General features: G+C 50.3%; 1 protein-coding gene across 1 annotated transcript; it reads right to left on the bottom strand.

Annotated features, from left to right (window-relative positions):
* Positions 1–27: 27 nt before the first annotated feature.
* MLPH (melanophilin) lies at positions 28–25,294 on the bottom strand. The gene is made up of 16 exons (XM_077785213.1): positions 24,992–25,294; positions 20,718–20,939; positions 19,510–19,646; positions 18,036–18,074; positions 17,360–17,454; positions 16,526–16,654; positions 14,753–14,939; positions 12,936–13,087; positions 9,528–9,611; positions 7,538–7,729; positions 2,968–3,123; positions 2,770–2,862; positions 2,506–2,571; positions 2,300–2,357; positions 704–801; positions 28–387 (listed from the first exon to the last, which is right to left on the bottom strand). Exons 1-16 carry the CDS (start codon positions 25,222–25,224, stop codon positions 361–363), a joined length of 1,968 nt encoding a protein of 655 aa, XP_077641339.1. The 5' UTR covers positions 25,225–25,294; the 3' UTR covers positions 28–360.
* Between the last annotated feature and the right edge of the window lie 2,535 nt (positions 25,295–27,829).

The following is a 27,829-nucleotide window of genomic DNA, read 5'->3' as shown; positions in this document are numbered from 1 at the left end:
TGTGCTGAATGCCACACTGACACCCAGCTCCCCCCAGGGAGGTCGTCCTGCTCTGCACCTCTCTGGTCCCCTTGGCTGACCCAGTACCAAAGAGCTGCCCCAACCCAAGGTCTCATTCCAGCATCCTCCCATGAGATCCCCTGACCACATGTCTGCACCCCAGTGCTTTGCTCCTCTTCCCATCAACTCCCAGCAAAGCCTCCTGCCCATGGCCTCTGGTTTCCTTTCTGTCCAGGGTTTCAGGGAGAGAGGGGCTCAGGAGAAGGAGGAGAAAGTGTTGCAGGGAAGGCTGTCCGAGGCTTTGCTTTGCTGAGGTCTGGTGTCTTCACTGAAATGCTGTAGCAGGAAGGTCCCCTCTCCTCAGGACAGGTGGGTCATCACAGGCTTCTGCAGGGCACAAGAAGGAGAAACCTCAGCTCACCACCGTGTCCACACCACCCTGAGCCAACCCAGCATCTCCTTGTCCCTTCCTGGCTGCCACTGCACGGGTGAGTCCCTGCCCCATCCCACAGACCACGCAGGAAATTCAGAGATGTTCATCTTCTCATCCCCGGCCTCAGGGGTGGTGCCCAGGCGTTCCTGCCCTCACCAGGCAGCACGGAGGGAGCAGCACTGAGAGCTGGGGGCTGCACCAGCCTGAGGAGAAAGGGGGCAGGACAGGTGCCAGAGGAGCCGGGCCAGCAGCCCCGGGGCTGGTCCGTACCGCGAAGAGCCGCTCCACCCTCCTGCTCTTGCCGTTGGGGTTCCTCTGCGTCAGCGAGCCGCGGTACACCGAGTTACGGTCAAAGGAGTCGTCAAAACCTGCAGGGAGGGAGGAGAGCTGGGCAGCAGGGCCTCACCCACCTCACCAGAGCTCTCAGCGACCCACCAAGTCACTCGGGATTGATTCATCCCCCTCTGGCTGCAGGTCTGGATGCATCCCTCCTTCGGTAAGGAGGAGATGAGAGCTGCTGCTACTCAGCTTTCCAGAGCCCTGCGTGAGCTGGGTCAGCCTCTACTCTGGAAAGCTCTGTGGTACAACGAAACCCCAGCCTGGAAGAAGCTCTCAGCTCTCACTGCTCCAGCCTTGAGACCCCCTGGACCTGTTAATTCATTTCCTGTCCTCTGCCACCACCTTCCACCAGCTGCAGCTTTTCAGGCCCAATTTCCAAGTCCCTGCCAGGCAGGCCAGCAGGAGAACAATCAGCCCTGGCCCAGCCCAGGCATGGGGGATTAGGTCTGCCTGGTGACGTCTGTCCCCACTGCACTTCCCTCAATCTCCTCACAGGGCTGCCTTTCTCTGCCTGCCCTTTGCAGGAAGGAGAGCAGATGACTCCTCCTCAGGATGAGGATAAGGGACCGTTCCACCTACCAGCCCAGCCTGGGGAACAGCACTGTTAATTGTCTTTGTGAATGGGGGAATGCTGCTCTACCTCTGCAATATATGATCCTCCTTCCCTTCCCTCCCTTCATCTTCCATTACCTGGAGGGAGAGTCACTCTTTCTGCCTTTAAGCTTGTGAGGGGAGATAAGAGAGAAATAGAAATTTCCTAATAGGTTTCGCTGATACTGGTCAGAATGAAGCATTTCCAGTGGTTGTCCCCCCACCACATCAGCTGCTGTGCCAAATTTCAGGCCACCATTTACTTTGAAGCTCTCCCAAGCTGCTGTTTGTCCATAGTTGGGCCCTGGAGGCCTTCTTGCCCCCCAGCAGAGACCAGTGGCTGAGTCAGGTGGGCAGCAGGGTGAAGATTCACAGATTCACAGAGCCATGGAATGGTTTGTGTTGAAAGGAATTTGGAATCCCTTGTTCCACCCCCTGCCATGGGCAGGGACACCTTCCACTAGACCAGGTTGCTCCAAGCCCTGTCCAACCTGGCCTGGAACACTTCCAGGGGTGGGACATGCCATCCAGGGAAGGAGACCTTCCCCAGGGTGGCCAAGCAAGGGAGAAATTGCTGTCAGAAGAGAGGATAGGCTTAGGTGAGGCTTTGAGACCTAACAATCCAGGGGATGAAGGCACATAGGTGGCCCCCTGGACTGTGGCTGCAGAGAAGTCCTGGTTTTTGGAGGACTCAGCCACCTCAGCCTGATCCCTGTTGTCCCATCACTGCCCCCAGCCCTGCCTCCTTTCCCAGTTACCCACCACAGGTGTCCCCTGTGGCTGTCCTACCAGCAGCCCGTGAGCACAGGGAAGGGGAGTCCCCTGCAGACCCACAGCTGGATGCAGAGGGGGACAGAGAGAGGAGCAGCATCCCCCAAAGCCCAGCCCAGCCACCCACGGGTGCCCATCTGCCATGGGCAGGGCCATGGGCCTTACTGGTGATTTCCAGGGGACTGTTGAACTTCCTCCTGAACCTCTGCAGTCCGGGCATTGCCTGCAAGAGAAAGGCAGCAGCCTGCTGTGGGTGAGGGATGGGAGGGCAGAGGTCTCCACTGAGGCCACTGCTTTGATGGCAGCCCCCTGGTTGTGTCCAGGCTTGGTGCTGTGCCACAGGCACAGCCTGTGATTAGACACACACTCACTTTAATGTCATCCAAAGACTCCCCGGGACTGCTGCTGGCAGGACCAGGAGAATGGAGACAGGCAGCCTGTGGACAGAGGAAGGCAGAGGTGTCTCTGGGGGTGCAAGAGGAGGCAGACACCTCAGTCTGCCATGGCAGAGCACCAGGCAGCACGGGGAGAGCTGGGAATGGCTCAGCAAGCCAGGCAGCCCTCCCCAGCATCCAGGGACAGCAGCTACAGCTCAGGGGAGCAGCTACATCACAGCCACCACCCTCCACGCTCACCTGCACACTCGACTTCTTCTTTGCCTTTTCCACAGACTTCACTGTCAGCCCTGCAGCAGACAGAGCTGCAATCCGGGATTCGATATCCGATATCTTTAGAAGGAGGAGAAAATACACAGTTGGTGGTTGGAGGATCCATCAGTGGCTTTGTTTGCCATCAGTGGCCAGGCAAAGCATCTGTCAGGGTCAGGCCCTCACCTCACTCTCTGCCTGCTGCACCTGAGCAGCTGCTGAGGCCACTTTGTCCTCCAGCTCTGACAGCTCCGAGTCAGTAGTGCCGCTGTGCTGAGCCCCTTCCTCAAGCTCCTTCAGGGTCTTCTCAAGCTGGTAGGTCTTTCCAGCAGTCAGGTACACCTGAAATACAGCAAAAGGAAAAATTGTGTTGAGGAATTAATCTCCTTGGAGTTCTCCTCTCCTCTGTGACTGCGGCCCCAGATGCAGCAGCTCCTGCCACTCTGTTTTGACTGCCTTATTGCCTTGCAGCACAGACAGTGCCAGTCAGCTCTGACATGGCTTTTCTTCTCATTTTCTCCCTTCCCTGGCTTTTTGAGAGCAATTACCAACAGTGTGAAGTGGTAAGAGGCTCAGTGGGAACACAAGGACGGACCAAAACTCAGTGGCCTGCTCGAGAAGCAGCAGTGCTTTGTGCTGTGTGCTCAGAGGGAGAGCAGGTACCTGCAAACCAGATCAGGCTGCTTTGTCCTGTGAGGGCAGAGCTGGGAAGGACACAAACTGACTCTCCAAACCTGCTCAGTCTGTTTTAAGGGTGTCTGTGTTGCTGGGAGCAGGGTCAGAGTAGGACAGACTTTGCTGCCTGGAGAAGAAGGGTAAAAGGATCTATCCCAATAAACCCTCTGGTTTTACTGCCACTTGTCTCCTCCCAGGTAACTACGAGGACACATGTCCAAGCAAGGCAGCTCAGGAAACATTAACACATCAGCATGCAGTCCCATCAGATGATCAGATGTGGCCACTGTTCTGCTGACTGATCCCAAGATCTTGGTACTGCTGTGGCAGCTGCTGCTTCTCCAGCCCTCCCAGCTTTCCCTGGGCTGGGCACTGTGCAAAGCTGCCTGGCAGGAGCTCTCTGCATGCACTGAACTACAGCCCATCCACCCAAATCACAGCACCACACTGCCAGGGTCCCACCCATCCCAGTGCAAATCCTAAGGCCATGCAGCACCCAGCCTGAGTCACAGAGATTTGTTGTTGGCCCACCAGACTCTCTCAGTGCCCTCCAAGGTGGGTGGCATGCCTTGCAGAGGAGGACAGAGTGGCCAGCCAGCCCTGACTCAGCCAGGATCCCCGAGGGAGTGGCAGGATGACACACATCTCCCAGGGCCATTGTCTACCCACCCTGACCCGAGCTGACAGCAGCAGCAGCACTAAGCCCCAAGTTCACGTCCTTCCCAGCCCTATCCCCTCTCTTGGAGAGAGGGAACCCCAAAATCTTCATGCATCCAACCCTCTTCCCCTGGGATGCTGTATTTGGCCAGAAAGCATCCAGGTGTTGCAGCTCCCTGCTTTTACTTATAAGCTTTCCCCTGTGAGAGATGAGCCACAGAGTGTGTCCTAAAACCCTGCTCCTCATTGCAGGACATTCCCTACAGCAAAATCCGACCACCCAGATGGTGATCCAACTCTTCTTTTAACTCTTTCTTTGGAGCTTGGCACAGGGCACTGTGGATGCACAACGTTTCCACAGGGAATCAATTCCTACGTGTTTATGGTGGCTAAAAAAGCTGTCAGTGCTCCGGGGTCACACAAACCTTGCAGGGGGATTGAGCTCTGGCTGTGAACTTGCCACCTGCACGGGCCCATCAGCCCCAGGCACAAGCAGCCTCAGTGAAGAGGGGGTGTTGCTCATAAACCCCTTGATGAAACACACAGTGCTGGGGAGGAGCTGAAGGGAATGGGACACAAGTTTTGCTGGAGCAGGGATTGCTGAAGTCCAGCAAAGCCATGCTACAGCAGGGTGGGGACCACATTCATCACCCAGGAACCAAGGGAAGGAAAGCCACAAGACACAGCATCTTCTTTTGCTGTTGTACCATCCTCTAAGACCAGACTTTTTAAATCTTCCTGCTGACCATCCATTCAGTGCTGACCTACCCCCTAACAAGCAAAATTTTGGGGGCGATTCCTTTGTGTTCCCACCCCCTCCTCTGCCCAAAAGCTCTGGGGAGCCTTACATTTTCCTCAAGCTCCCGGTACACTTCGGCCACCTCTCTCCCATCTGGCAGGCCTGGAAGCTGCCCTGCAGGGAGGGCACAGCCCTGGCTCTGTCCATGCACCGACTCCCACACCGCTGCCTCCGTGGCGTTTATGGCTCTCAGCACTTTGGCCGTGATCTCACTCAAAGCCTGAGCCGACGACCTCTGCGAGAGCCAAAGCACAGGAGGGAGGGAGGGAGGGGAGGGAAAAATATGGATGTTATTTGAATGTGGTGTATAAAGCAGCACAAGCCAGGAGGGAGAGGGGCATCAGACCTCCAGGAGCTGTGGGAAGAGGGAGGAGTGGCAATTAAGGGGCTTACACTGCTGATGAAGGGCTCTCCATCCGATGGCTGCAGCAGAGCTTTGATCTCAGCCCCTGCTTTCTGCAGGATGGCTGTGACAAAAGAGGTCACCTCCAAAGGCTTGGAAAAGAGGTTATGGAGGGATGCTTCACTCACTGAAAGCAGCTGGCTACCAGGTTATGCAGCAGTTAAGATCTAATTGCAGCATATTGCTTTACACCTCAGTGGGCCTGAGCGGGGATGCAAACAACTCCTTGAGTTTGTGGCAAAAGAATAAAAACAACCTGACCCCATAAAATGATTGAATTGCCACAAGGCCAGAACCTGGGGCTAATTATGCCCTCTCTTCCCACCCCAAGGTGCACTGATGGCAATCATGCCCCTAAGTGCTGCCCTTGGCTTGATGAGATGCTAAACAAGGTAAAAATGGGCCCAAGAAACTCATCACGTCTCTCCCAGCTGATAATTCCCTAGAAACCAAGGAGATGGGGGTGACATATGTGCTGGTTGTGTTTACAGCTGCACATATTTCCGAGCAAGCTGTCCTGCAGAAAACCAGCTAACTCTGTCCAGATGACATTTTTATCATTTTATGGTGCCTTCATGGTACAGCAGAGGTTTTCACATTTTCCATTAGGTTTGTGTGCTTCCATCACAGTGCTCCCCCACTCAGAAGGTTTCCTCTTGACTGGAGGAACCTCACATCTAAAATCCCTCAGAATGACAGAAAATCCAAACCTGGATCTGTTGCATGTTGTTGTCAAACATCATCCATTCTGACAGCCTTTAACCAAGGCTGGTCTGGCTACTGCAAACATTTCTATCTCAATACCCCTCCCTGCTTCATAGCAGGGCCTGGGGCAAAGAAAGTAGCAAATCTGGAGGATCCAGGCTTCATTTTATAAGGAACCAAAATCTTACACTGATACCACACAAACAGTTCAGGGTTTAAGCCTCTGTTTGCTGCAGACCAGCAGCTCACACAGAAACTAAGTCACCTTGGCTTGGAGAGTTACCACTTATCTGCACTTAGTTAGAAATAGTTATTAAGATGATGCAGATTGTTCAATCTAGGAGAAATTAAGTCTGCCTGCAGCAACTATCTGAAAGCAGGTTTCAGGAAAAAGGAGGCAGTAAAGGATGCTGTGGGTAAGGATGCACTGCTGCTCCAGTGGCAGTGAGAGCACAGCAAATGGTGCCCAAACCCACCAGGTTTTGTGCTGGGAGGAGCAAATGCACATTAAAGGGAGGCATCATGGCACCATGAAAGTCACCACGAGAGGAGAGGAGAGGAGAGGAGAGGAGAGGAGAGGAGAGGAGAGGAGAGGAGAGGAGAGGAGAGGAGAGGAGAGGAGAGGAGAGGAGAGGAGAGGAGAGGAGAGGAGAGGAGAGGAGAGGAGAGGAGAGGAGAGGAGAGGAGAGGAGAGGAGAGGAGAGGAGAGGAGAGGAGAGGAGAGGAGAGGAGAGGAGAGGAGAGGAGAGGAGAGGTGTGGTGCTTGCTTCCTCCCTTTGCCAGTATTTTGGAGCAAATGCACACATCCCCCTTCCCCAGCCAAGGCAGGAGGGAGGGGATGAGCAAACCAGCCCACAGAGACCCAACAGGGAGTGCTGACCTCTCCATCTGTGCTAATGGATCACCTTGGAACCTCTGCACAACTGGAGACACACGGCTGTGATCTGTCCTCCTCTCCCTGATCCCTGTCCCCACGGGTCACCCACCACGGAGCAGGGATAGGAGCTAGCACAGAGCTGGAAATGCAAGAGATGCTGATCTAGCAGAGTAGAAGTGGGATTTAGGGTCTCAGGAGCATTGCATTGACAGGTGTGGAAAAGGCATTTCAGGCTGTAGCAGGTGCCTGACAAAGGCTGCTGGTACTAAATCATCACTGAGCTCTTCTCCCACCCCAGGACTCTTCTCCATAGTGACTTCCAGATGCTGGGACAACTCCTTTAAGTAGATGTGGAGGCTGTGTACCTCTCCATGACAGGCAGTAGCCTGCAAGAACTCTCAGAGGCCTTATTTTTGACTCTTGGCTGAGACTGGGAGAACCTACAAGGAGAAATGTCCATATCTAACACCCTGGCATTTCCCTATCCCTTGACATTGTTAAAGCAGACACAGACACAGCCCTGGTGGAGCTGTGGGACAGAAGAAGAGTCACGTTTTCATGGTGTAAAACATAAACCACCGAGAGCAAGAGGAATCATGGATGCAGCCTGAAATGATGTGGGTGGTAGGGCACAGATTACCTTTCTAACATCCCTGGCCACAGCGTTGCTGGAGGAATTAATCTCTGGTTTCTTTGCTCTCTTCTCTTCTTCACGCTCCTCCTCATCAGAAGAGACTTCTTTATCACTGATGTTGCTGGCTAACTCCTCCAGCTTCCTCTTCAACTCCTCCTCCTCAGCATCGGGATCAGTGTGGGACTCTGGGGCCGCAGACTGGAAGAGCAGAAGAAGGGAAAGGTGTGAGACCCTCCTGTGGTGGACACGGGGCCTGCCTGGCTCCAGCCAGGCTCAGCAAGCAGAGGAGCTCAAGGAGTGTGACCACAGAGGGGTTTCAAACCACACCAGGGAACAGCAGAGCCCAGCCAGCTGTGCACCAGCTCCTCCCTGAGGAACACAAACCCCTGACCTAAAGAACTTCCACTCCCATTTTCCCCACGCACAGAACCTGCTCGGTTTTCTCCATGGAAAATTGCCCTTCTCCCATCCTTAAAAAGGTGGGCATGAGGGATTTGGGGCCAAAAATCACCACATTTTAGTTAGGAATCATGGCATGGTTGGTGGTTCTGAGGGCAGAGATCACAGCAACTCAGAAACAAGGCCCACCGGGGAGAGGCAAGCAGCCATGGGAATTGCCACTCCCTGTGGTAACTTTTGGAACCTCTGGATAATCTCATTTGGGATGAGAACCCACACATCAAATTTCCCTGTAAGACAAATGGCAAATTGCCACCCACCCCCGTTGTTAGGTGCAATTCATGGTAGCTGGAGAAGACTGGTAGCTGTTAAACTCTCAGGCACTGAAAGAGATCTCCAGAAGTTCCTGAACTTGCTGACCCCTGCATTAAGATGGGAATACAATTACCTGCATCATACCTGGTGGGGTTTTGTCTGAGCTGTTTTTTACCAGCCTCCAACAGCAGCATCTGCAGCAGGCAATCTTTTCCCCAGGCAACCTATTCCAGGGCTCTGCTATCCTTTCTTCTGGAAAGCTTTGCTTTATAGTTAACCTCAGCCTGTCCCACAGATGTTTAGACCCAGTGCCTGTGCTCTGATTAGCCCTGGATATGGGAATAAAGTGTGGGTACCTGACACTGTGAAAACCTCTTACTCCCTTTGTTGGGATTACTGATGGAAACCCTGAATGATTAAAATTGTGGTCATCCCCCTCTGAGAAATTTAGAAAAAAATGGAGAAATTGCATTGTTTCATCCATGCTTGGGGGCTTTGCTTGTAATTGTCACCATCCAGTCTACTGAGCCATCAGCTGCCAGAGTGGTGATGGGTTCACATGAAGGAAAAGAGTGCACAGTCTAAAATTAGAAACCCAAAAATCAATGTTAAGCAGGCTAAGTATTCACATATTCTACACTGTTGCTCAGCTTTAACTTAATTTAGCTGCTTTCTTCCAAGTTTGATGGCGTGGCAAGATCAGGGCAGCTCAGAAGAGATACAGAAATGCTCCTTGACTCAGCTCTCACAGTCACAATAACCTAGTGCCTTCCTCATAGGCGCCAGTTGAGTGTCCCTTGATTTCAAATGAGCTGTCACAGCTCTGCAGATACAGACACCACCTAACAAAACTCCTCAAGTTAGCACTTCATGAAGTATCAGCCTTAAACCAAATTTTCCTTGTGCAGAGGGGGCAAGGAAGGCACTGGTTTGCACAGGGTCTAAATGGGTTGAATTTCCTGCAGTTTCTGCCCTGCCATGCAATGTTTTCTAAGGCACTCCATCACCTGGAATTGGAGAACAGCCTCCAAGGCCAAAACAGAGGGGTGAACTCAAACAGCCCAGGTCATTGTGGCACTTAGGGACAGGGTTCAGTGAAGGACTTGGCAGTGGTAGAGGAATGGTTAGGCTCAGTGATCTTAGAGGTCTCTTCCAACCTAAATATTTCCGTGCTTTTGTCTACCCCTGCAGTGCTGGCTGCTTCATAGAAGGCTCTGCAGTGGCCAGGGGAAGGGAGCAGCAGAGCCCACACTCCATCCCTGCAGGATTCCTGCCCAGTTACCTCGTCAGGCCGTGTCAGGATTTTTTCCTCCAAGCGGTTCAGCACGCGCTCGATTGCGGACATGCGAGTGTTGAGTTCATGGATCTACAGGAAAGGGGAGAGACAGAGAGAGAGGGAAAAGGAGGAGAGAACAGACCAGCCACCACTGCCAGGACAGTGAGGAAACAGTGCAACCAGCAGAGGAAAGCAAGCAGCCGGACACTGCCACCGTGGGCAGAGTTAAAAGATATTAAAAAATAAAATCCTTTAAGTAATGTCTTAAAAATTCCAGTAAGTTCCAGGAGGTGCAGAGCAACCTCAGATCTGTAAAACTCCAAGCAATGCCAAGCCCAGCACAGGGCAATTCCCACCAAAGCATCTGGAGCTTTAATGCGGTGAATGTAAAACCCCATCACCAATAAAAGCACGAACCTATAATAAAGCCACCCATCTCACCATCATTCCCATGCTGCCCCAAATTTAAGTCAACATCCATTTTCACTTTCTACTAACATGTTTTTCAAGCTGTAACCACCCCATCACATGCCTGCCAACACAGTGGTGGAAAGGAAGGGGGAAGAGGGCAAGAATTCCCCATGAAAAAATCCAAGTAGAAAAACTGAACCTTAAAGTTTTCCCCACCACTTTGAAATTTTCTGACTTCTCTGTGCATTGATGTGGAGAGAAGGGCAGAGAAATTAAAGACAGGCAGAATCCTGAAAATCAAAGAGAAATTACCTCCTGTGCTCAAGAACCAAGAACTCTTTGCGATGAGGGTAGATTTGGATTAGGCATTAGGAAGCAATTCTTCCCTGGGAGGGTGGGCAGGCCCTGGCACAGGGTGGCCACAGAAGCTGTGGCTGCCCCTGGATCCCTGGAAGTGTCCAAGACCAGGATGGACAGGGTTTGGAGCAGCCTGGGACAGTGGAAGGTGTCTCTGCCCATGGCAGGGGGGTGGAATGAGATACTTTTCAGATCCATTTAAACCAAAACATCTCTATGATCTATGATCACTGTAAACATTAAAGGAAGCTTTCCCTTCCCCCCGCCAACACTTTAGAAATTGAAGTTTTTCTTTCTTTGAAAAAAAAAAATGAAGTCTCTTTCCTTTGATCCAGACAAATAAAACATAAATGATGATAAATATTGCCTGTTTTATGACACTACCAGTACATCACTGCTGCTCTGAGTGGCTTCTGCCCATTCAAAGGGGAGCAAGCAGTAAAAGCAGTAAGCAGAGGTAGCAACAAAGAGATGTGAGGGGCGGGCTTTGTTTTGGTAACAATTTCCATCCTCTCACTTAGTTTTTGTTCTTGTCAGCCTTTGATTAATTAGACCCTCACAACAGCTAGGGATGATTGCATCTGCTTAAGGGAAGCTGAATATAAAAACCTGGTACCGTGGAGAGCAGAGCAGTCATTACCACCCCGAACTGAAAGCATCTCCAAGTAGCATTAAACCCCCTGGCAGGAAGCACTTCAGTCCATTGCTAAGTGGTTTTTCAGTCCTCTTTAAGGCCTGAGTCTTGCAGGGCTCCCAGTGACAATGAGAAGCCTCTGATGAGCCATCAGCCTCAGAGATGGTGACAAACCAGGAGTCACCACTGCCCTACCTCCATAAGGAAGAGGCTGGGAGAGATCAGAGCCTAAAGCACGGGCTGCAGTTGATATTGATGGCTATCTACCAGGCTAGGAGCTGAAAAGCTTCATTCTCCTTCCCAGTCAAGGCTGGCTTTAATGCAGGGTGGTCACCCCATTGGGGCACATCTCCATCAGGGACTGGCTCACCCTGCACTTCTCCCAACATGACAAAGGCTGGCAAATTGTGCTCTGCATTAAAACATTCAAGGGGAATAAGCTTAAAGCACAGCCCACAACATCAGGTAGGGGAAACTAGCCCTTGCTGCTGACAGGGAGGACAGGTTACTCTACCCAAGCCCCTAACAGAAGCTTTACGTAAAGAAGGGGAGCCAGGCAGCATCAAAGCTTTGGGAATCCAGAACCACTGAGCTCCCTTGAGGTACAGCAGAATGGCTTCTGGGGACAAACTTGGTAAATTGGAGCTATTCCTTATGGCTTGGTCCTGTTGCTACCTGACTTTTAAAAACCTAAAGGCAAAGACCCACACAGGTACCAATTCAGGGTTTCTTTTCATGTCTAATCAAGTTTAAGTGCTTTTTTAAATAGAGTTTTTCTTTAAGTTTTGTTCTTGAACCTTCAGCTCCTGGAGTGACAGGACTAGGGAACAGCCCCTGATTAGTTAGAGCTGGGTGAGGAGCAGGCCGGGTGGGAGGATGGTTGCTGGCTGTAAACACATCAGCAGCACAAAGGGCAGAGAGGATGAGGAGCTATTTAAGCTAATTAGCAACGCTGCCACAAGAGCAAATGCGGTTAAAGTGGGAGTGAGAAGATGCCTCATAACCATTAGGGTGACAAGGCTCCACACCAGCCGTCCTCCAGGTGTGAGGGAACAAACCACAGCCCGATGTGGGAGCTTTCCCAGCTCCTGGAGGAAGTCGTGGGAGGCGTTGGTAGGAATTTGGGCCCATTTCCCCACTGTAAAGCGTGGTGCACATTTCATGCCTAACACAGCGTGGCCTCATTAAGGACACCCAGTCCAGGGTTCTCCCGTTTACTGCTGGCTGAGGAAGGAAAGGCATTTGCTAATTAAGACATGTTCCCACAGAAGTAAATGGCAAAGAGAAGCTTTGCCTACCCAGGCACATGAAGTGTGGTGCTGAGGGATGGTTGTAATCACAGATCTCAAATTAATTACCCAAAGAGGGGTCCAGGACATGCCAGATTACCACCTGTGAGACTGGAAAGTGATTCTGCCCCTGCATCTGTAGCCAAGCACCACCCTGCATTTTGTTGCTCATGGAATCTGAGGAACCAGATCAGCTTTACCATCCTCACTGCCCACCACTGGCAAAGGGAGCACCAGGCACAGCAGGTCCTTGCTTGATAATTAAAACACAAGCTTAGATCCTGTTTGACACCTTTCTTTAGACAGTTCCCCTCCCATTACCATCACTCAGGAGAGGTATGTGACAGATCATCCTGACCCAGTCCTACCGAGGCAGGAACACACTGCAGAGGAAGAGAAGGATCTTGGGTGCTTATTAAATATCCATCTCCAGACCTCCATCTGGTTATTAAGCACTGGCACATTCAATTTAAGCAAGCCTTTCTGGAGACACAAGAACCCACAAGTAACTCAGATTAATAAGGACAAGCTGGAAAATGAGCAGCAACAAAGGCAGGTTTGTTACTGTGATGGCAGCATGGAAGGACCAAGCAGTGCCTGGTTTTCTTTTTGCTGCGAATGGAAAAGCGCACCCCAGCTGGCCATTGCTGCTTCTCTTCTCCTCTAAACCACCTCAGCGGCAACAAGAGGGACATGGCCATGGGCTGGGTGTCAGTTTGGTACCTGGTTGGAGGAGTGGCTGATGTTCTCCTGGGAGGAGGCTCTGTTCCGGCGTTTGGAGTGGTGGGCTGGGAGCTGGGCTCCCCTCACGTCCTCATCGGACGTGTCCATGTCGGCCGAGTACCGGGCCCGGGGCGGCTCATTCCAGGGGATGCCTTGGGCAGAGAAAGGTACAAGGCATTCACAATGGTGCTTCAGGTTTTAACTTTTCTATTTTTCACATTCTGTGCTGCTTTAGTGTGTACTTCTGAGCTTTATATTAGGGAATGGTGAGCTCTCTTCACAGAGTAGGGAGACAAAACAATTCCTTCTCTAGCTGGGGACCAAGGACAAATGATCCAAATCCCAGGCCCAAGAGCATAAACAATGTGGACTGAAGAGAGAAAAACAAGCAGGATGGGACTTCATAACCTAAAGCTGTAACTGGACAATCAACTCCAGTATGCAAATAGAACAGAACTTAAAAAAGTGAGAGACCCTGTGACCTGTTGTCCATTTTGTGACCATTTTGGTTCATCTTGGTTGTGGCCCTAGCTGGGCTCTTGTGCTGCCCAAGGCGTAACCATTAAGGTCTTCTAATAAATTCCTACTTTATTCTTTACTTCTGTCTAGCCTCTGTTCTAGGTCAGCCTTCACAGGGTATCAACTCCCTGGAGTTCCTTCCTGGACATCCATCCTTAAGACAAGCAAATAATGAGGCATTTCCCCAGTTCAGACTTCCTACCCTTTGGCAGGAGGTGCTTCTGCAAGCCAGACCAAGTTTCAGGATGGATCAGGCTGCAGCTCCACACGCTGTGCCCACACAGCACCAAACACAGCAGGGTCCCACACAGGGCACAGGGAGAACCATCCTTGCTCTCATGCCCTGACCAGCCTCACCAAAAAGCACTACTACCTTCCCAGTTTTGTGGGAGCCCAGGTTTGGATGCTGCCCTTTGTGCACTGCCCAGGTGCTGGAAGATGTTTAGGCTCAGGCTAGAGAGGTACCAGCCTAGGATGGAGCATTTAAAAAGAGTGGAAAGTCTCCTGTGTAAAGGAGAATTTAAAATGAGACAAACACAATGAGAGAAAATAGAATTAACATGCTGGGGGTCTTGCTGCTGTGATGCTCCAGCAGGACTTGGAATAGGAATTTAAACAGCCATGTTAAGGTCTACCCAGCATTCCCAAATGTCCTGAAAATACAGCCAGGCCACTGGAGACACAGGACACATTCTACATTTGCATATGCAAATATCCAAATAGCCAGTATCCAGCCCTCCTGGCTCTGCCATCGCTGCAGGGAAAACAGAGGTTGTAAAAGGCAAATTCTGCCTCTTAGAGGGTATTTATAGACTCACAAATCCACAGATAATTTAGCCTACCCATGCACCCTGCCCAGCTAAAAGAATGCCACTTAGGAACCTCCAGTTCTTGTCCAAGTCCCCAAAAAACTCAAAGCTTTCTGCAGCCGCAAAACCCTTTACTAAGAAGTTGAACTCTGCCTGCAGCAGGAAACACATCCCATTGTTTCTAGAAGTGTCCATGGAATTGTATCTAGTTTCTGCCCTGGAAATCACCAGTAGGTATGAAAGGGATGGACACCTTAGGAACAACCCCTTTGGCTTTGCTGGGTACAAGATCAGCCCTTTTACAGCTAAATAACATCAGTCAGATTCTTTCCTAAGAAAAATCCCTTTTGCAGACAGATAGCTTGTGTTGACCCTCTTAGTAGCTTTGAGGTTGTTCAGAAAAAACCCAAAGATGTTTTCACTTTGGTCCAATGCCTGCAGCCACTTGTGCCAAGAGGATACAAGAGGAACCTGGACAAGGACACCTACCAGGCTTTGGGTTTCTCTCCAGGCTCCTCCTCCGTGCGTTGACGGTGAGCCGAACCTCGGTGCTGAAGTGCTGCTCCGGAGCGCTCACCCCCGGCTCCTGCAGGACATGGTGGAACACCAGGTCTGCATCCGTGATCCTGGACTCCTGGGAGCCATCTTCAGCTGAGTTGGGGAAATCTGGGAAGGACTGAGAGTTGAGGATGCTGCTGAGCAGCTGCCCACAGAGATTCTGCTTGTGTGACCCCATCTGTAGGGCTGCCTCCAGCTCAGGGGCCCCCAGAGCAAGAACAGTGTGGAGCTGTGGCTGCCCGTGGATCCCTGGAAGCATCCAAGGCCAGGCTGGGCAGGGCTTGCAGCATCCTGGGATAGGGGAAGGAGTTGGAATGAGATGACCTCTGCAGTCCCTCCAACCAACTTGTTCTATCATTCTACAACTCCTTGTCTCTCCTGACCTTCACTAAGAGCTCTTCTCTTTATTCTTCAATATGTGAATGGATTGACCTTTTGTAATGCCAATTATATTTATATAAAATATAAAAGTTCCTAATAATCCCATTTAAAGGCTTTGCCAGGCTGCTGAACCCTGAGCAATACTTCCCATCACTGCCAGGGGGCACTGGTAATTTTTACAAGATCAGTTCCTTCAGCCAGACTGCAAAACTCTCTGATCTTTTAAAATGCCATCCCCTTCTACTTATTTAAACAGTCACCTCCTCAAATAATTTGTAATCCATAAATCTAGTTTGACAGAGACCAGCTCTCACACTGAATTCTGCTACAAAAAGAGGGGGGAAAGACAAACAAAAAGAGGGATCCAATTATTTCTCCAAAATTCTAATAATTTTTTGTGGAATTATGCAGATTTATTTAAGCTGTTGTTATGGATCTCGGCACATCCTATTTCTACCCAAGAGTACAGTTTAATCAAAGCACTCTTAAAAAGAAGGAGCTGTTTAATGCTTTAAAAGTGCAGTTTCACCAGGAAAGACAAACGAGAGCCCAAAAGGCTGGACCTGAATCCTCTCAGGATGGAAGTCCTTTTGCCACACCCAGGGTCACCCCATCTTTGTTCCTCCCCAGAGCAGGAAGGTGGGGTTGGTCAACCCCTGGCCCTGGGTGGGATCACAGGGCACAGCTCACTGCACTGTCTGGATCTGCCTGAGTCCTGCTCCTGGCCAGAAGCTCTGGATACTAAGGCACATCTGGTCTGCTATGTAGAAGCAAGCAGCATTCCTGTAGTTTTTGTCCTGCCAGTGTTCATCCCTCTGGCTGGCCCTCACTGACGCTGGCTCTGTGGGATTCATCTCAACCTCACAACGGCCTCATGGAGCTGCTGGCCAGCTGCACCCCAGTGCCACCACATGGCAAACCCAGCCCCAAACTGGATGGGAACATGGGAGAAGAACCTGATTTCATTTAACCCCTTGACCACTGAACCCGCTGGAAACCAGGGTGTGCCCCCTAGCCTTGGGACAACACAAGAAAATTATTGTCTGCTGAGAGTAAGGAAATGTGCAGGGACACAGCCAGAGAACCTCTTGCTGTCTCATCTTAGCACTCATCCTCACTTGGATCAGATGTCCTGCTCCTGACTTGGCCTGAGGCAAAGGACTTCAACTGGAAGAAGAGATTGCAAGCAGCGATGGGGATGAGGGATTGGCACCACTGCCTCCCAACACCGGCTGAAGGAGCTCTGAGGCTGAAGGAGCAGTGGTAGTAAGCAAGGAGAAGGAGGAAGAAAGGAAAGGAACCCCCCCAGGAGTCTCCCAGTACCTGGAAAGCATCTGGGCTGCTGGCTGCTGGAGAGAGCTGCACAGACTGGCGCCGAGACTGAGCAGAGTAATCCGAGTCCAGTTCGAAATCAAAGGGGTGCACAGACAGCAGCCGCTTTGTCTTGCACATCTTTAGCACAGAAAGTGCAAGAAAGGCAAATTCAGTGTAAGACACAGTTGACCTTGAGGAAAGGGGGAGGGAGGACCTTTCTCTCCTTAGTTTGCCTGAGTTTGCTCTGCTTTTTGCAGAGAGAATTTGGGCTTGACCCTGTCCTGCTTGAAGGGAGCCAGGTACAGTGTGTGCTTGTGCTAAAGGCAAGGAAAAGTGAGTTCCTAATTTCCACAGCCTCTGGCTCAAGCAGAGCTGCCTTAAGCAGAGTGAGAATATCTCTCCTGGTTTATAAAGGCACTCTGGGAAAGATGGGCCAGGTTACAGCTCAGAGAGAGATCCAGGTGATTCTTTTGAGCCCTGAAGCATCTCCCCATCCTCAGAGGAAGGATGTTGCAGGCAGATCTCTCTGAATATTTGGGAGGTCATTAGTAAAAAAAACCCCAAAGCAGGGTTCTCATTATACAGGTAGCAGCTGGGACATTTATATTAATTGGTGATGCCCATAGTGTTAGGAGTGGAGCGCCTAGTACAGAGCACAAGTATTGATGATGTTTCTGACATGGCTGTTTTTACACAAACTGGGAGAGGAGCTTATCTCAGAGAAGAAAAACAGAGAGAAAGGTCCAGTTTTGAAAGTGGCACAGGAAAGCCACCACCACCATCACCTAGGGCAGGCCAGAGGCACAGAGTGAGGCAGTGGCAGCTCCAGAACCAAACACTTACCCTGCTGTAGCACTCTGCTTCAGCTCCACGAAGGACATTGTCTTCCTCATCGCTGTCATCCCCGGCGTCACAGCTGGTGAGAAGCTGGCACTCTCCTGGAGGGGACACAGGCAGCAGGTCAGTCCCCACCCTGGTGGTCACACCAGTGTACCTGCAGGCGAGGCCATGCTTCTTACAGGGGGTGGAAAAGCCCAGATTAGAAGTAACACCTGAATTTTTTTTTCTGCTGGCCTCTCATTGATTCTCCTGCCAGATGTGCATCATCACAGATGTGGAAGAGAAGGGGCACCTGCACCACAGAAAACACCCCGAGGTCCACCTGGGTGATTCCAGTGCTTGAAGGCTCAGGACAGGAGCTATTCCTGACTCCCATCAGCCAGCTCTTCTGTTTATCAACAACCCATTACTTTGAGATAATGAGTGCTTGCAAACTTCAAGTTTGGCATGTAACTAAAAGTCCTGTTGTATCCAAATCTACCCTTGGAGACCCCAGATTATCACAATGCAGGGGCTAAGCACTACAGTCCATCTCCACTGAGGTGTAGGAATGTCTTCCCCAGTCTGACCACTCCAAATCTCCCCAGAAGTGCCCACAGCTGAGGGGGTATGAAGACAAAGATTTTGGAAACCTTGCTTGAACTGCAAGCTCCCTATTGCAATCCCCTTTTTTACTTACTGTTGATGTCTGGCAGGCTATAAACTCTGTCATGAAGACCTAAACCAAGAGAAAAATGGTGGCAAAAATGAAAAATCACATTTTCTTCTTGTTCCTCAAGCAGAGAGCAAGCCTCAGAGCCATGGCTAACTGGAATTCTCATTCTCTAGCCCTCACAAGAAACAATTGTTTAAAAGGCTCTTTAGAGAGAACAAATCAGATGCTTGGAGACAGGACTTGACTTTTAAAAGTCAAAGAGCTGCCCACCACTGCTTCCCCAAGCTGATGCAACATGCCTGGGAGCTGCAGGGGGAGGCACAGCCAGATGCAGATGGCTGGAGATCCATCCCAGGAAGAGATTCTTGCTTGCTTGAGGGTCAAGCCAATTCACTGGTGTCAATGAAGTAATAAACAACAAAATCATTTCTCTTTGAAAAAAGCATTAGAATCTCAATTTAAAGCAGCCCAAGGCACTGTTATCTTCACGCTTTGTTGGGTTTTGTGTGCTCTGATGCATTTTCGGTCCAAACAATGCATGGATTCTCTCTCAGTCCATTAATTTTTTTTTTTTTTTTTTTTTTTTTTTTTTTTTTCTGCTATTTCTGGCATGAATGGCCTGGCTAAAAGAGTGATTGGAGCAGTTGAATCAGGTCATGTCAATGATATGTGTGCAAACTTTTCTGTGGATCCTCAAGATGGGAATAAACTCCACGTTGGTTTCCAAAGGCAACAGGCCAAGGAGTAGGAGCTCTATGAATAACAACTAGGAGCTGGTTAGTAATAATGCTATATTAATATAATCATATATTTATGCACTCCTGGACCAAAATCAGAATATGGAAGGTCCACGAAGCTCTGAAGAAAACAGTTATGGTGACAGGTAGCTCACCAATTTTGGCACAGTTTTGTCAGTGCCAGGGGATGATATCGGGTTGGTTGTAAAAATCATCAGGTCTTGGATAAAAAAATGAGGGCTGGCTTTATCCTGCAGGTTAAACCAGGGTTAATTCCACAAGCTCTGCGATGAAAAGACCAAAAATAAAGGAAAAAAAAGACCTGCAAATATACTTACAAACTGCAGGACGTGGGACTTTGAAAATTAAACATGTGGCATTAGGGAATGTTTTTCATTGAAAGGGTGGTCAAGGAAGTGGTGGAACCACTATCCTTAGAAGTGTTCAAAAAAACACATGGATCTGGCACCTGGGGATGTGGTTAATGGTGGTACTGGGTTGGACTGGATGATCTAGATGTGTTTTCCAACTGTAATTATCTTACATTGTCCAGTCTGTGGCAAAGACTTAAGACTTAACAGTAGAAAAGCCATCAAAAACACCTGCTCTGTGATTGAACGAAGAACCCTGAACCTCTGCTTCCTCCCTGAGATGTTTTGAGCAGTCTTGGTACCCCACGACACTCAGAGCAGCATCAACACTGCTGTACCCCGAGGTGGTGCAGCACAGATTCCCCAGGAGCAGCAGTGGCCATTCCTCACCCAGAAAGGCAGAGTTGAGCCCCTGGCCTGGCTGCAGCCTGCCATAGAGGGACTGCAGCACTTTGGCACTTCCAAACCTCTTGAAGCGGGACCGCACGTGTTCGTAGTACCACTCCAGGGAGCCGATCTTCACGATCCTGCCCAAAGAGAGGAGGCACACCCAGGTGAGCAGACCCTCGCCCAAAAAGCTGTATCTTAACAAAAACACAGCATGCTTTCATCTAAAAGGATGCTGAGTTTTGGCAAGTTCTGTTGAGCCTCATCACCTTGTCCCTCAGAGCAGAGCAGTGAGGAGTGGTGTTCCCAGGGGCTGATACATGAACTGGAATTCTTTAACATTCATGCTGGTGACATGGGCAATGGGATTGAGTATTCCCTCAGCTCACTGCCACACCAAGCTGTGTGGTGCTGTCACATGCTGGAGGGAAGGAATGACACTCAGAGGGACCGTGACAGCCTTGAGAGGTAGGGCTGTGAGAAACTCATGTGGTTAAACAAGACCAAGTGCTAGGTCCTGCCCCTGGGTTGCAGCAATCCCAAGTGAATATACAGGGTGGGTGGAGGATGGATTTGAACAACTCTGGGAAGGAGGACTTGGGGGTGCTGGAGGGTGAGAATGTTGACAAGAGCCAGAAATGTGCACTGGCACCCAGAAACCCCCCTTGTGTGCTGGGCTGATCCCCCAGTGTGGGCAGCGGGGGAGAGGGGAATTCTGTCCCTCTGCCCCAGTCAGGTAGGACCCCACCTGCAGAGCTGCCTCCAGCTCTGGGGTCCCCGAGAAAAGGACATGGAGCTACTGGAATGAGACCAGGGGAGGCCACAAAGATGCTATGAGGACTAGAGCCCCTCTGCTCTGAAGCCAGGCTGGGAGAGCTGGAAGTGTTCACCTGGAGAAGAGAAAGCTCTGGGGAGACCTCAGAGCCCCTTCCTGTGCCTAAAGGGGTTCCAGGAGAGCTGGAGAGGGACTCGAGATATGGGTTTGGAGTCACAGGAGCAGGGTTAGATGGGATATAGGGAAGGAATTGTTCCCTGTGATGGTGGGAAGGCCCTGGCACAGGGTGCCCAGAGCAGCTGTGGCTTCCCCATGCCTGGAAGTGTTCCAGGCCAGGTTAGATGGGGCTGTAGTGGAAGGGCAGGGGGGTGGAACGAGATGGGCTTTAAGGTGCCTTCCAGCCCAAACCATCCTGTGATTCCCTGAGGAGCAGCACCTGGAGAGGCGGCAGGGATCACAGACCCAGCCCTGCTCCTTCTTGTTGTAGCGGCTGCAGTTCTTGCAGGTGTAGAAGTGGCAGTCCAGGCACTGCCGTTTGCTGTTCAGCAGGAACTTGAAGGGCTGCAGGCAGTGCACACAGTGAGTTTCGTTGAGGTGGGACTGATTGGTCAGGAACTCTCTCTTGCTACTCTCCTGGTCGATCTTGCATTTCAGCTCCCTGTAGGAGACACCCCCAAAAACTGGAGTTTGTTATCATCTCTCTGCAAACTCTCACATGGCAAAGCCCATCATGCCACAATCATTTCAGGAACGATTTTCCACTGCAAGTCTGCAGCTTGTGGAAACAGCTGTAGGGCAAATCTAATAAATAACATATCACGAGTTTAATAAGCTAACAACAAAGTGGGCTCCAGATTCAGGATGGGTAACTGGAGTTTCATATTAGGTTTAATTTAATATTAGAATCACAGAATATTCTGAGTTGGACAGGACCCACAAGGATAATTAAAAAAAAAAAAAAGTGAGTGTGCCAAAACCTGTCCTGTTTGTTTCACAGGGTGTTTATCATTAATGCCAGGAACCTCGGGAGAGCAGCTCTTCTCAAACCCTGTGGCTGTATCCCAACATGACACAATCTTCAAGCCTGGAGTCATGCAGGGAATTAAAATCTTTCTGGAATTCTTAGTTTTAAAGAGGAGGGGGGGAAAAAAGGGAAAGAAATCTGGGATTAAAAAGGGTTTTAATATAGTCCTACAGTACTAAAATTTCAGCAGAGAACTTTATGAAGTTATATGCAACAAGCTTTTGGCTGTTCAGAGGATGCAAGAGGAAGAGGTGCTTGTGACAATCCCGTGAAAGGGAAGAGCTTTTCCAAGAGAACCTTCACCTGGCAGTGCATCCCTGCAGGCTTCTTCACTATCCAGACCTGGCTGCCAGAGCAGGTCCCCATTGCAAAGAGTGTCTGCATGAGGCTGAGGCCCCAGCACCAGCTGGGGACACCTGAGATGCCTGCCAGGCTGGTGGGGCACCCTGCACTGCCCAAAAGCTCTCTGTTTGCTGCCCGCGCCATGCACCACCTCAGGTATGTTTGCCTTTGGGGCCATGGCTGAGAGGAAAATGTTTGACTTGTAGGGAAGGTCCTAGAAAGTTGTTTTCTCTCTAGACAGGGTTAGGAAGCTGTGTTTTCCAGAGCAGAGGTCAGCTTGGGTTAAAACCCTGAAGCAATCAGGTCTAGAGGCTGCTTCAGGATCACAGTGTGGACCACGAGGCACTGGTGATGCTCCCCGTGCCACACTGACGCCGGGGTGACCACAACAGGAGCCTGGCTGGCCCTGGGAGCAGTGGTGTGACTGGCAGTGGGAAGGGCAGGCATGTCAAGCAAGCCAATCTCTGTTTAACCTAATCAGTTTGCACATTAAGGCTCAGCTTTTCATTTATTTTTTTTCCAAGGAAGCATTTTCTGGCCAGCTGGCAGCCAACACACCGCCAGACACATTTTTTGGTGTCACTCCTCTTTGTGGTCACACAGGAGTGACACCCACTTGCATTTGCATCTGGGAGATGTAAAAACCAGCACAAAGACAGACCAGCACAAAGACAGAAAACTGGGCATCTGGTTTGTAAAATCCACCCTTCACTATCCTAGCAGTGATTTGGACAAACTGGTGCAAATGTCCCAGCAGTAAATTTAAGTGACTTCTGAAATGAAATCCTCAAATAGAAAACCCTTGGGTTGGACTCTGTACTCCTTTTCCACTCCCGTGCTAAGGCTGTTGCCAGCAGGATCCAATCTATTTTACTGGAACTGCTTTTTCTGGTTCCAAGAGACCGGTTGGATCCCTTCACCTCTCCTCCCTCACCCACCAGACCTGCCAAAGGAAGGAAGAGTCTCAGCCAAACCAGTTTAAAACCCGCAGGAACCGCATGCCTCTTGTCTCCTCTTGCTGGCAGGAGCAGCAGCCAGCCCCTTCCCTGCTCTGCTCACGTCAGGATGAATAAATCTGTGGTGTTGGGATGCCAGATGCAGCAGGATTGGACCCACAGAGCTCCAGGAGAGATGCAGGGAACCATCCCCCAAAAATGGGGTTGTGGGCATGGATGTTTCAGGAAAGAACCAGGGAGAGATCCCTCAAAATGGTCATTATTTAATTTTTTGGGCAAAGCATTGCCTTCACATGCCTGTGCCATCTGTGGCCAGCTTTGTCCCTTGTTTATGAATAGCTTCTGCCAAAAACAAAATACAGAGAAGCAGCAAAAAGGGAAGAAAAAGACCAAGCTGAGAAGGGGCTGGACAGGACATTTCTTCAAGGCTGGCAGGTTGAGACAAGCCCGGTGAATAGAAAAGTAAATGAATAGAAAAGTAAATGGGACTGGTCAGAGCACAGAGTGAATGGCTGCAGGGTCTCCGATAATGTCACATCATGTCCCAGCTTGTTACAGGCAGAAAATTCTTGTGTAGCTCCACGTCCAGCACTCAGGAATGTGGCAGACTTTCCCAGGCAGGTGGTCTGGTCTGTTGCAGAAATTATTCAGAAAGTACAGAAATTTATGTAGTTCCAAATGCTTAATGCCAGCCCCCTGCAGGGCACAATTAAAGAAGAAAATAAAAATAAGAAAACAGGGGAAATGGCTCTTAGGAGGAGAGAGAGCAGCTGGGTAGGAGCATCCCAAGACCTTCTCCCATCTTGCATCTCCCAGAGCATGGTATCCAATTTGGAAGCTTCCTGGGCATCAGAGAAGACCCAGATAAACCCAGTCTGGCGCCAAGGTCAAGTAAGGAAGGAATTCACCTCGCCCAATTCTTTGCTGCAGGGCACTGCAAAGTATGTCTCCACCTCCTCCCTCCAGGCTGAGCTTAGATGCATCACAAGGGAGACATTCACCCTTTGCAGGGTGATAATTTTTTAAAATACCCCTGTCTGATCTCCTTCCTGCTCTTCAGAGCTACCAGCAGAGGAAGGCAGTAGATGATGATATTGAATTATCTCTGCCTCCCACGCAGGCTGGCTTTTCTTAGGCAAAAAATAAAAAAAAAAAGTAATCAAGGCAATGAAAAATACACAACTGAGAGTTTCTTGTAGCCATTGGTGTAAATGAAGAGGGTCCCATGATTGAAAGGTTTTGGGGGATGCAGATATCCCAAACTGAGGATGGCTATCACTGCTCCCCCCTCCTTTCGGATCTGATAGAGGAACTAATGAGCTCCTGGTCTCCAGGCATTGGTATCAACACCAGCCCTGGCACATAAAATTCAGAGCTGGGAGGGTCTGAGGGCTCAGTGGGAGTGCAGCACAGCCCAAATCCAGTCTGAGAGCATGGACCATCCATTTGGATAATGATAACTTGGCCAGACCCTGAAGAGGATCACTGCAGCTTTTTGAAATATGTTAAGGCATTATTAAGTTCAGCATCTGATGAAGCTCATGAACAAAACCTGAAGCCCTGCGATTTCTCATGCTCAAAATTTAATCTGATCTGACAGAACATTTTTTAAACAGCACTTTCATCCAACACCCTGTTTATAAGGATTTAGAAGTTCATAGAATTTGCTGCTCCAGTGACTTTTCAATCTTTCCCCAATCTGTGGGCCCCTAAAATCTTTCCAGGACAGCACAGCCCCTGGTATTGCGTATTTAAGTCTACTAAAATAGCTTTACTAGTAGGTTTACTAGTAGTACTAGGTTTACTACTAAAGATTTGGAAATTCAGAGAATTTGCTGCCCCAGTGACTTCTCAGTCTTTCTCCAATCTGTGGGCCCCTAAAACCTTTCCAGGACAGCACAGCCCCTGGTATTGCGTATTTAAAGTTACTAAAATAGTTTTACTACTCCTCTCAGTTATTTTTTCAGGATTCCCAGAACCCACTGAACAACTCCTGCCCAAACCACACGAGACCCATCACATGAAGCAAAACCAAGGGAGCCAAATCCCATCCTCTGCTCCCGGGTGAAGCCTGCCCTTGAGAGCCCCACCAGCCTCAAGCCTCACAGAGGCATTTCCTGGTATTTGTCCCCATAAAGTGCGACGGTGTCACCGATCCGCGTCGCTGCCGGTGGCACGGCGCCAGTTTGCACCTTTGCTGGCCGAATGCGTCACCTCGCCGCTGATAACGTAATCAATCTATTAACCGTGTTTGACTTCCTCAGCCCGGTCTCCTGCCGTCCCTCCTCGCCCACAGCCTCAGCAGGTTGTTTTGTCCCTCCAGCCCACGGGGACCCGAGGTTTTGGCTGGCTTGCCCCCAGCTCAGGGACCGGAGAACAGATACTCACTCCAGCCGTTCCTCCTCTTTTTTCCGCAGATCAAAGTCCCGTTGAACGACTTCCCAAACATGCTTGGCTTCTTCATCGGTGAGCTTGGAGAGGTCCAGCTTCCTGCCCATCTCGTCGCGGCGAGACGTGAAGCCGATCCCGTTACTCGCGCTCCCCGAGCGCTCGCTGTCCCGTACCATGGGATGCTGCTGACGAAGGGGGAAGAGCTCAGCCCCACCTCCGCGGCTGCCCATATAACCGGGCAGGGGCAGAGCTGCGGGCAGGCCAGCCGGCTCCTGCCAGCACCGCAGCCGCTCTGCCGGGCGAGCCTGCCCGCGGAGCCGGCCGCCGAGCAGGGCTGGCACGGTGCCTATCGGCTGCGGGGACTCCTCGCCAGCCGGGAGGGCGGCCCTGCCTTCCCCCGGGGCGCTGCCCGCAGCTGCAGCCGCTCCGGACCTCGCCCGCCTGGCTGGGGCTACGGGAGATGTTTACTCTGCCTGCTTGATGCTGGGTGTGCGAATGAAAGGGAGCCTTCAGACGCCTCCCCGGGGAAGGCAGGCCACGGGCTTTGGGAGGGAGCGGAGCATCCCCGGGAGGAGCCGTGCCTGCACGCCCGGGAGGACCGGCTCCATCGCGGTGGCTCCTGCCCCACCGGGATGCTCCGCTCCCCAGCCCGCTCTTCTGTGTCTCATCTCATTACACAAATTTTGCCCCTAGCAGCAGTTTGTGAGGAAAACTTCAGCGCATCTGGCTTCCCCGCAATACCAGAGACTAGCGTCCTGTATTGCTCTCACAGCATTTTGGGCAGCTGAGCTTTGCTCGTGGCAAACAGCTTAATTAGGACGCAGCACTTCCCTCGTTTGCCGTGAGCAAGAAAAGACGGTTTGACAGGATTTTAAGAAAAGCGCTAAATACACCACATAAGCAAAGAGATATAAATTGTAATATATATCCGACTGCCGAGGCTGTTGTCTTGCTCAGTAAAACACTCCCTCTGTGTTCAAAGTAAACCCATTTCTCACTTTCGTGAGATCAAATATTGATGGTACTCTTTTTTTTTTTTTTTCTCTTCCCTGACATGAATGTAAACAGGGAGCAAGACAGCAAGACCAAAGAGGAAAACTTCTGCCTAGTGGGACTAAAATCCCTGCTGCCCACCCAGGGATACAGGGAATTATCCACCCTGGTAACTCACTTGAAACAGAGATTAGATTAAACTCCATGAATAGGGTCAGAAAAGTATTTTGAACCCGAATTAGGATGGATTTTGTGCAGGAAAAGTGATGACTACAGATGCAGTGTTTGAGCTTGGATATCGGGAATGCATGATCTTCTCTGGAAGCCAGAAATTGATTTCCAGCTCCTCGTCCAGCAGAGGTCCCGACAAAAGCAATCAGTTTATTGGCAGGAGCCAGATATCAGTCGGGCAGGTCCTTATGTAAGCGTGTTTGGGAGCCCTTGCGCCCCACTGCATCCGAACAGGGAGCGGTCAACAGCGATAATTAACATCACAACGAGCCCCTGTTCCAGGGCCTCCCGCTCCAATCACCCAGCACCTCTGACCGCCCTAGATCCCAACACATTCTCCTCCACAAGGATAAAGGGGTTGCGTTAAACCAGGAAGATGTGGCCTGCTATGCAATGAACATGGGAAAAAAATTGCGAGTGTTCAGCAGTGCCAATACCCCCTAAAAAGGGCTGGCTTAGCCAGAAAACCACCTCAAGGGAAATGTCCTGGGTGCACGAATAAATTCAAAGTATTCTGTTGGCAAACTATTGCCTGGGAACGGTTTCTGTAGGAAAACTCTCCTCCCTCGGCTCACTGATGTGTGTAACAGCAAAGACAGAAATGTTTTCTTTTTTTTTTTTCTTTTTTCCCCTCTTTCAAAGAAGTTTAGATTTTTAGCAGTTCAGACCCAGCTATCACCAGCTTCCAACAATTCTCTGCCTTAAGGAGGACAATTAAACCTGCTCACCCACAGCTCCCTCTCCCATCATAGAACCGTGAATAAAGGCTCACAGATCTTACAAACTCATAAAAAAAACCCCAAACAAACAAACAAACAAACAACCCCCAAAAAGGACCAGCACCAAACCACGCACCCAGAACCACTCAGACACTGAGACACTGTCACATGGAAGCCTTCAGAAAATATGTGGATGTGGCACTTGGGGACATGGTTAGTGGTGGAACTGGCAGTGTTAGGTTAATGGTTGGAGTCAGTCTTAGAAGACTTTTCCACCCTTTATGATTCCAAGTTGTAGGGCCAGATGACATTATAGGTCTGCCTAAGTCCACCAGCCTCTGCAGTGACCACACATGTGTGGGATGGAGATCAGGAGCAGGGATGGAAAGGAAAAGTTTTGTGTTTCCTATCAGCTGGAAGCTCAAATGGACCTTGATTCCACTTGAATCGGGAACCTGGTGGCAAAATGGGAGAGGGAAGTGTCATAAGCTAAGCCTCTCCTGGGAAACCAGGCATAGATGGATCCCAGGCTCCATTTCTGATATTGATTATGGCCACGGGAGGAAAAGAATGGATTTCTGGGGCATCTTTAAGAGAAATGCACTTCTAGCTGCAGGGCCACTCTTTTAAAAGTAACAGTCACATGAACTGTTATCTTTGCAGTTCTTGGTAATTATTTGTAAGACAACTGTGAACTGATATATGTATGGAACATGTGGCCTGGCCCCCCTCCAGCCATTCATTTCACAATGTTTTAACTGATAACTGGAAGTAAATCCATAATCAGAGTTCAACAAAACTGATGAGCGAAGATAATATCCAGCTGCTTCTAAAGACAGCAAACACCACCTCAGTAAGCCACCCAGCACTCCCACATCCTCATCTTCTTCCT

This window comes from Lonchura striata, chromosome 8, assembly GCF_046129695.1.
Source record: "Lonchura striata isolate bLonStr1 chromosome 8, bLonStr1.mat, whole genome shotgun sequence".
Lineage (NCBI taxonomy): Eukaryota > Metazoa > Chordata > Aves > Passeriformes > Estrildidae > Lonchura > Lonchura striata.
This window is presented reverse-complemented; position numbering and strand designations above follow the sequence as displayed.

Bases quoted from the DNA above. Each gene is read 5' to 3' on its own strand.
- MLPH (XM_077785213.1), bottom strand. From the start codon at position 25,224: ATGGGCAGCCGCGGAGGTGGGGCTGAGCTCTTCCCCCTTCGTCAGCAG. The intron at 9,612-12,935 runs GTACCAAACTGA...CCTTTCCTGTAG, and splicing joins TCAGCCACTCCTCCAACCAG to ATCCATGAACTCAACACTCG. The intron at 2,863-2,967 runs GTGAGGGCCTGA...CTCCTTCTAAAG, and splicing joins TGCAGCAGGCAGAGAGTGAG to ATATCGGATATCGAATCCCG.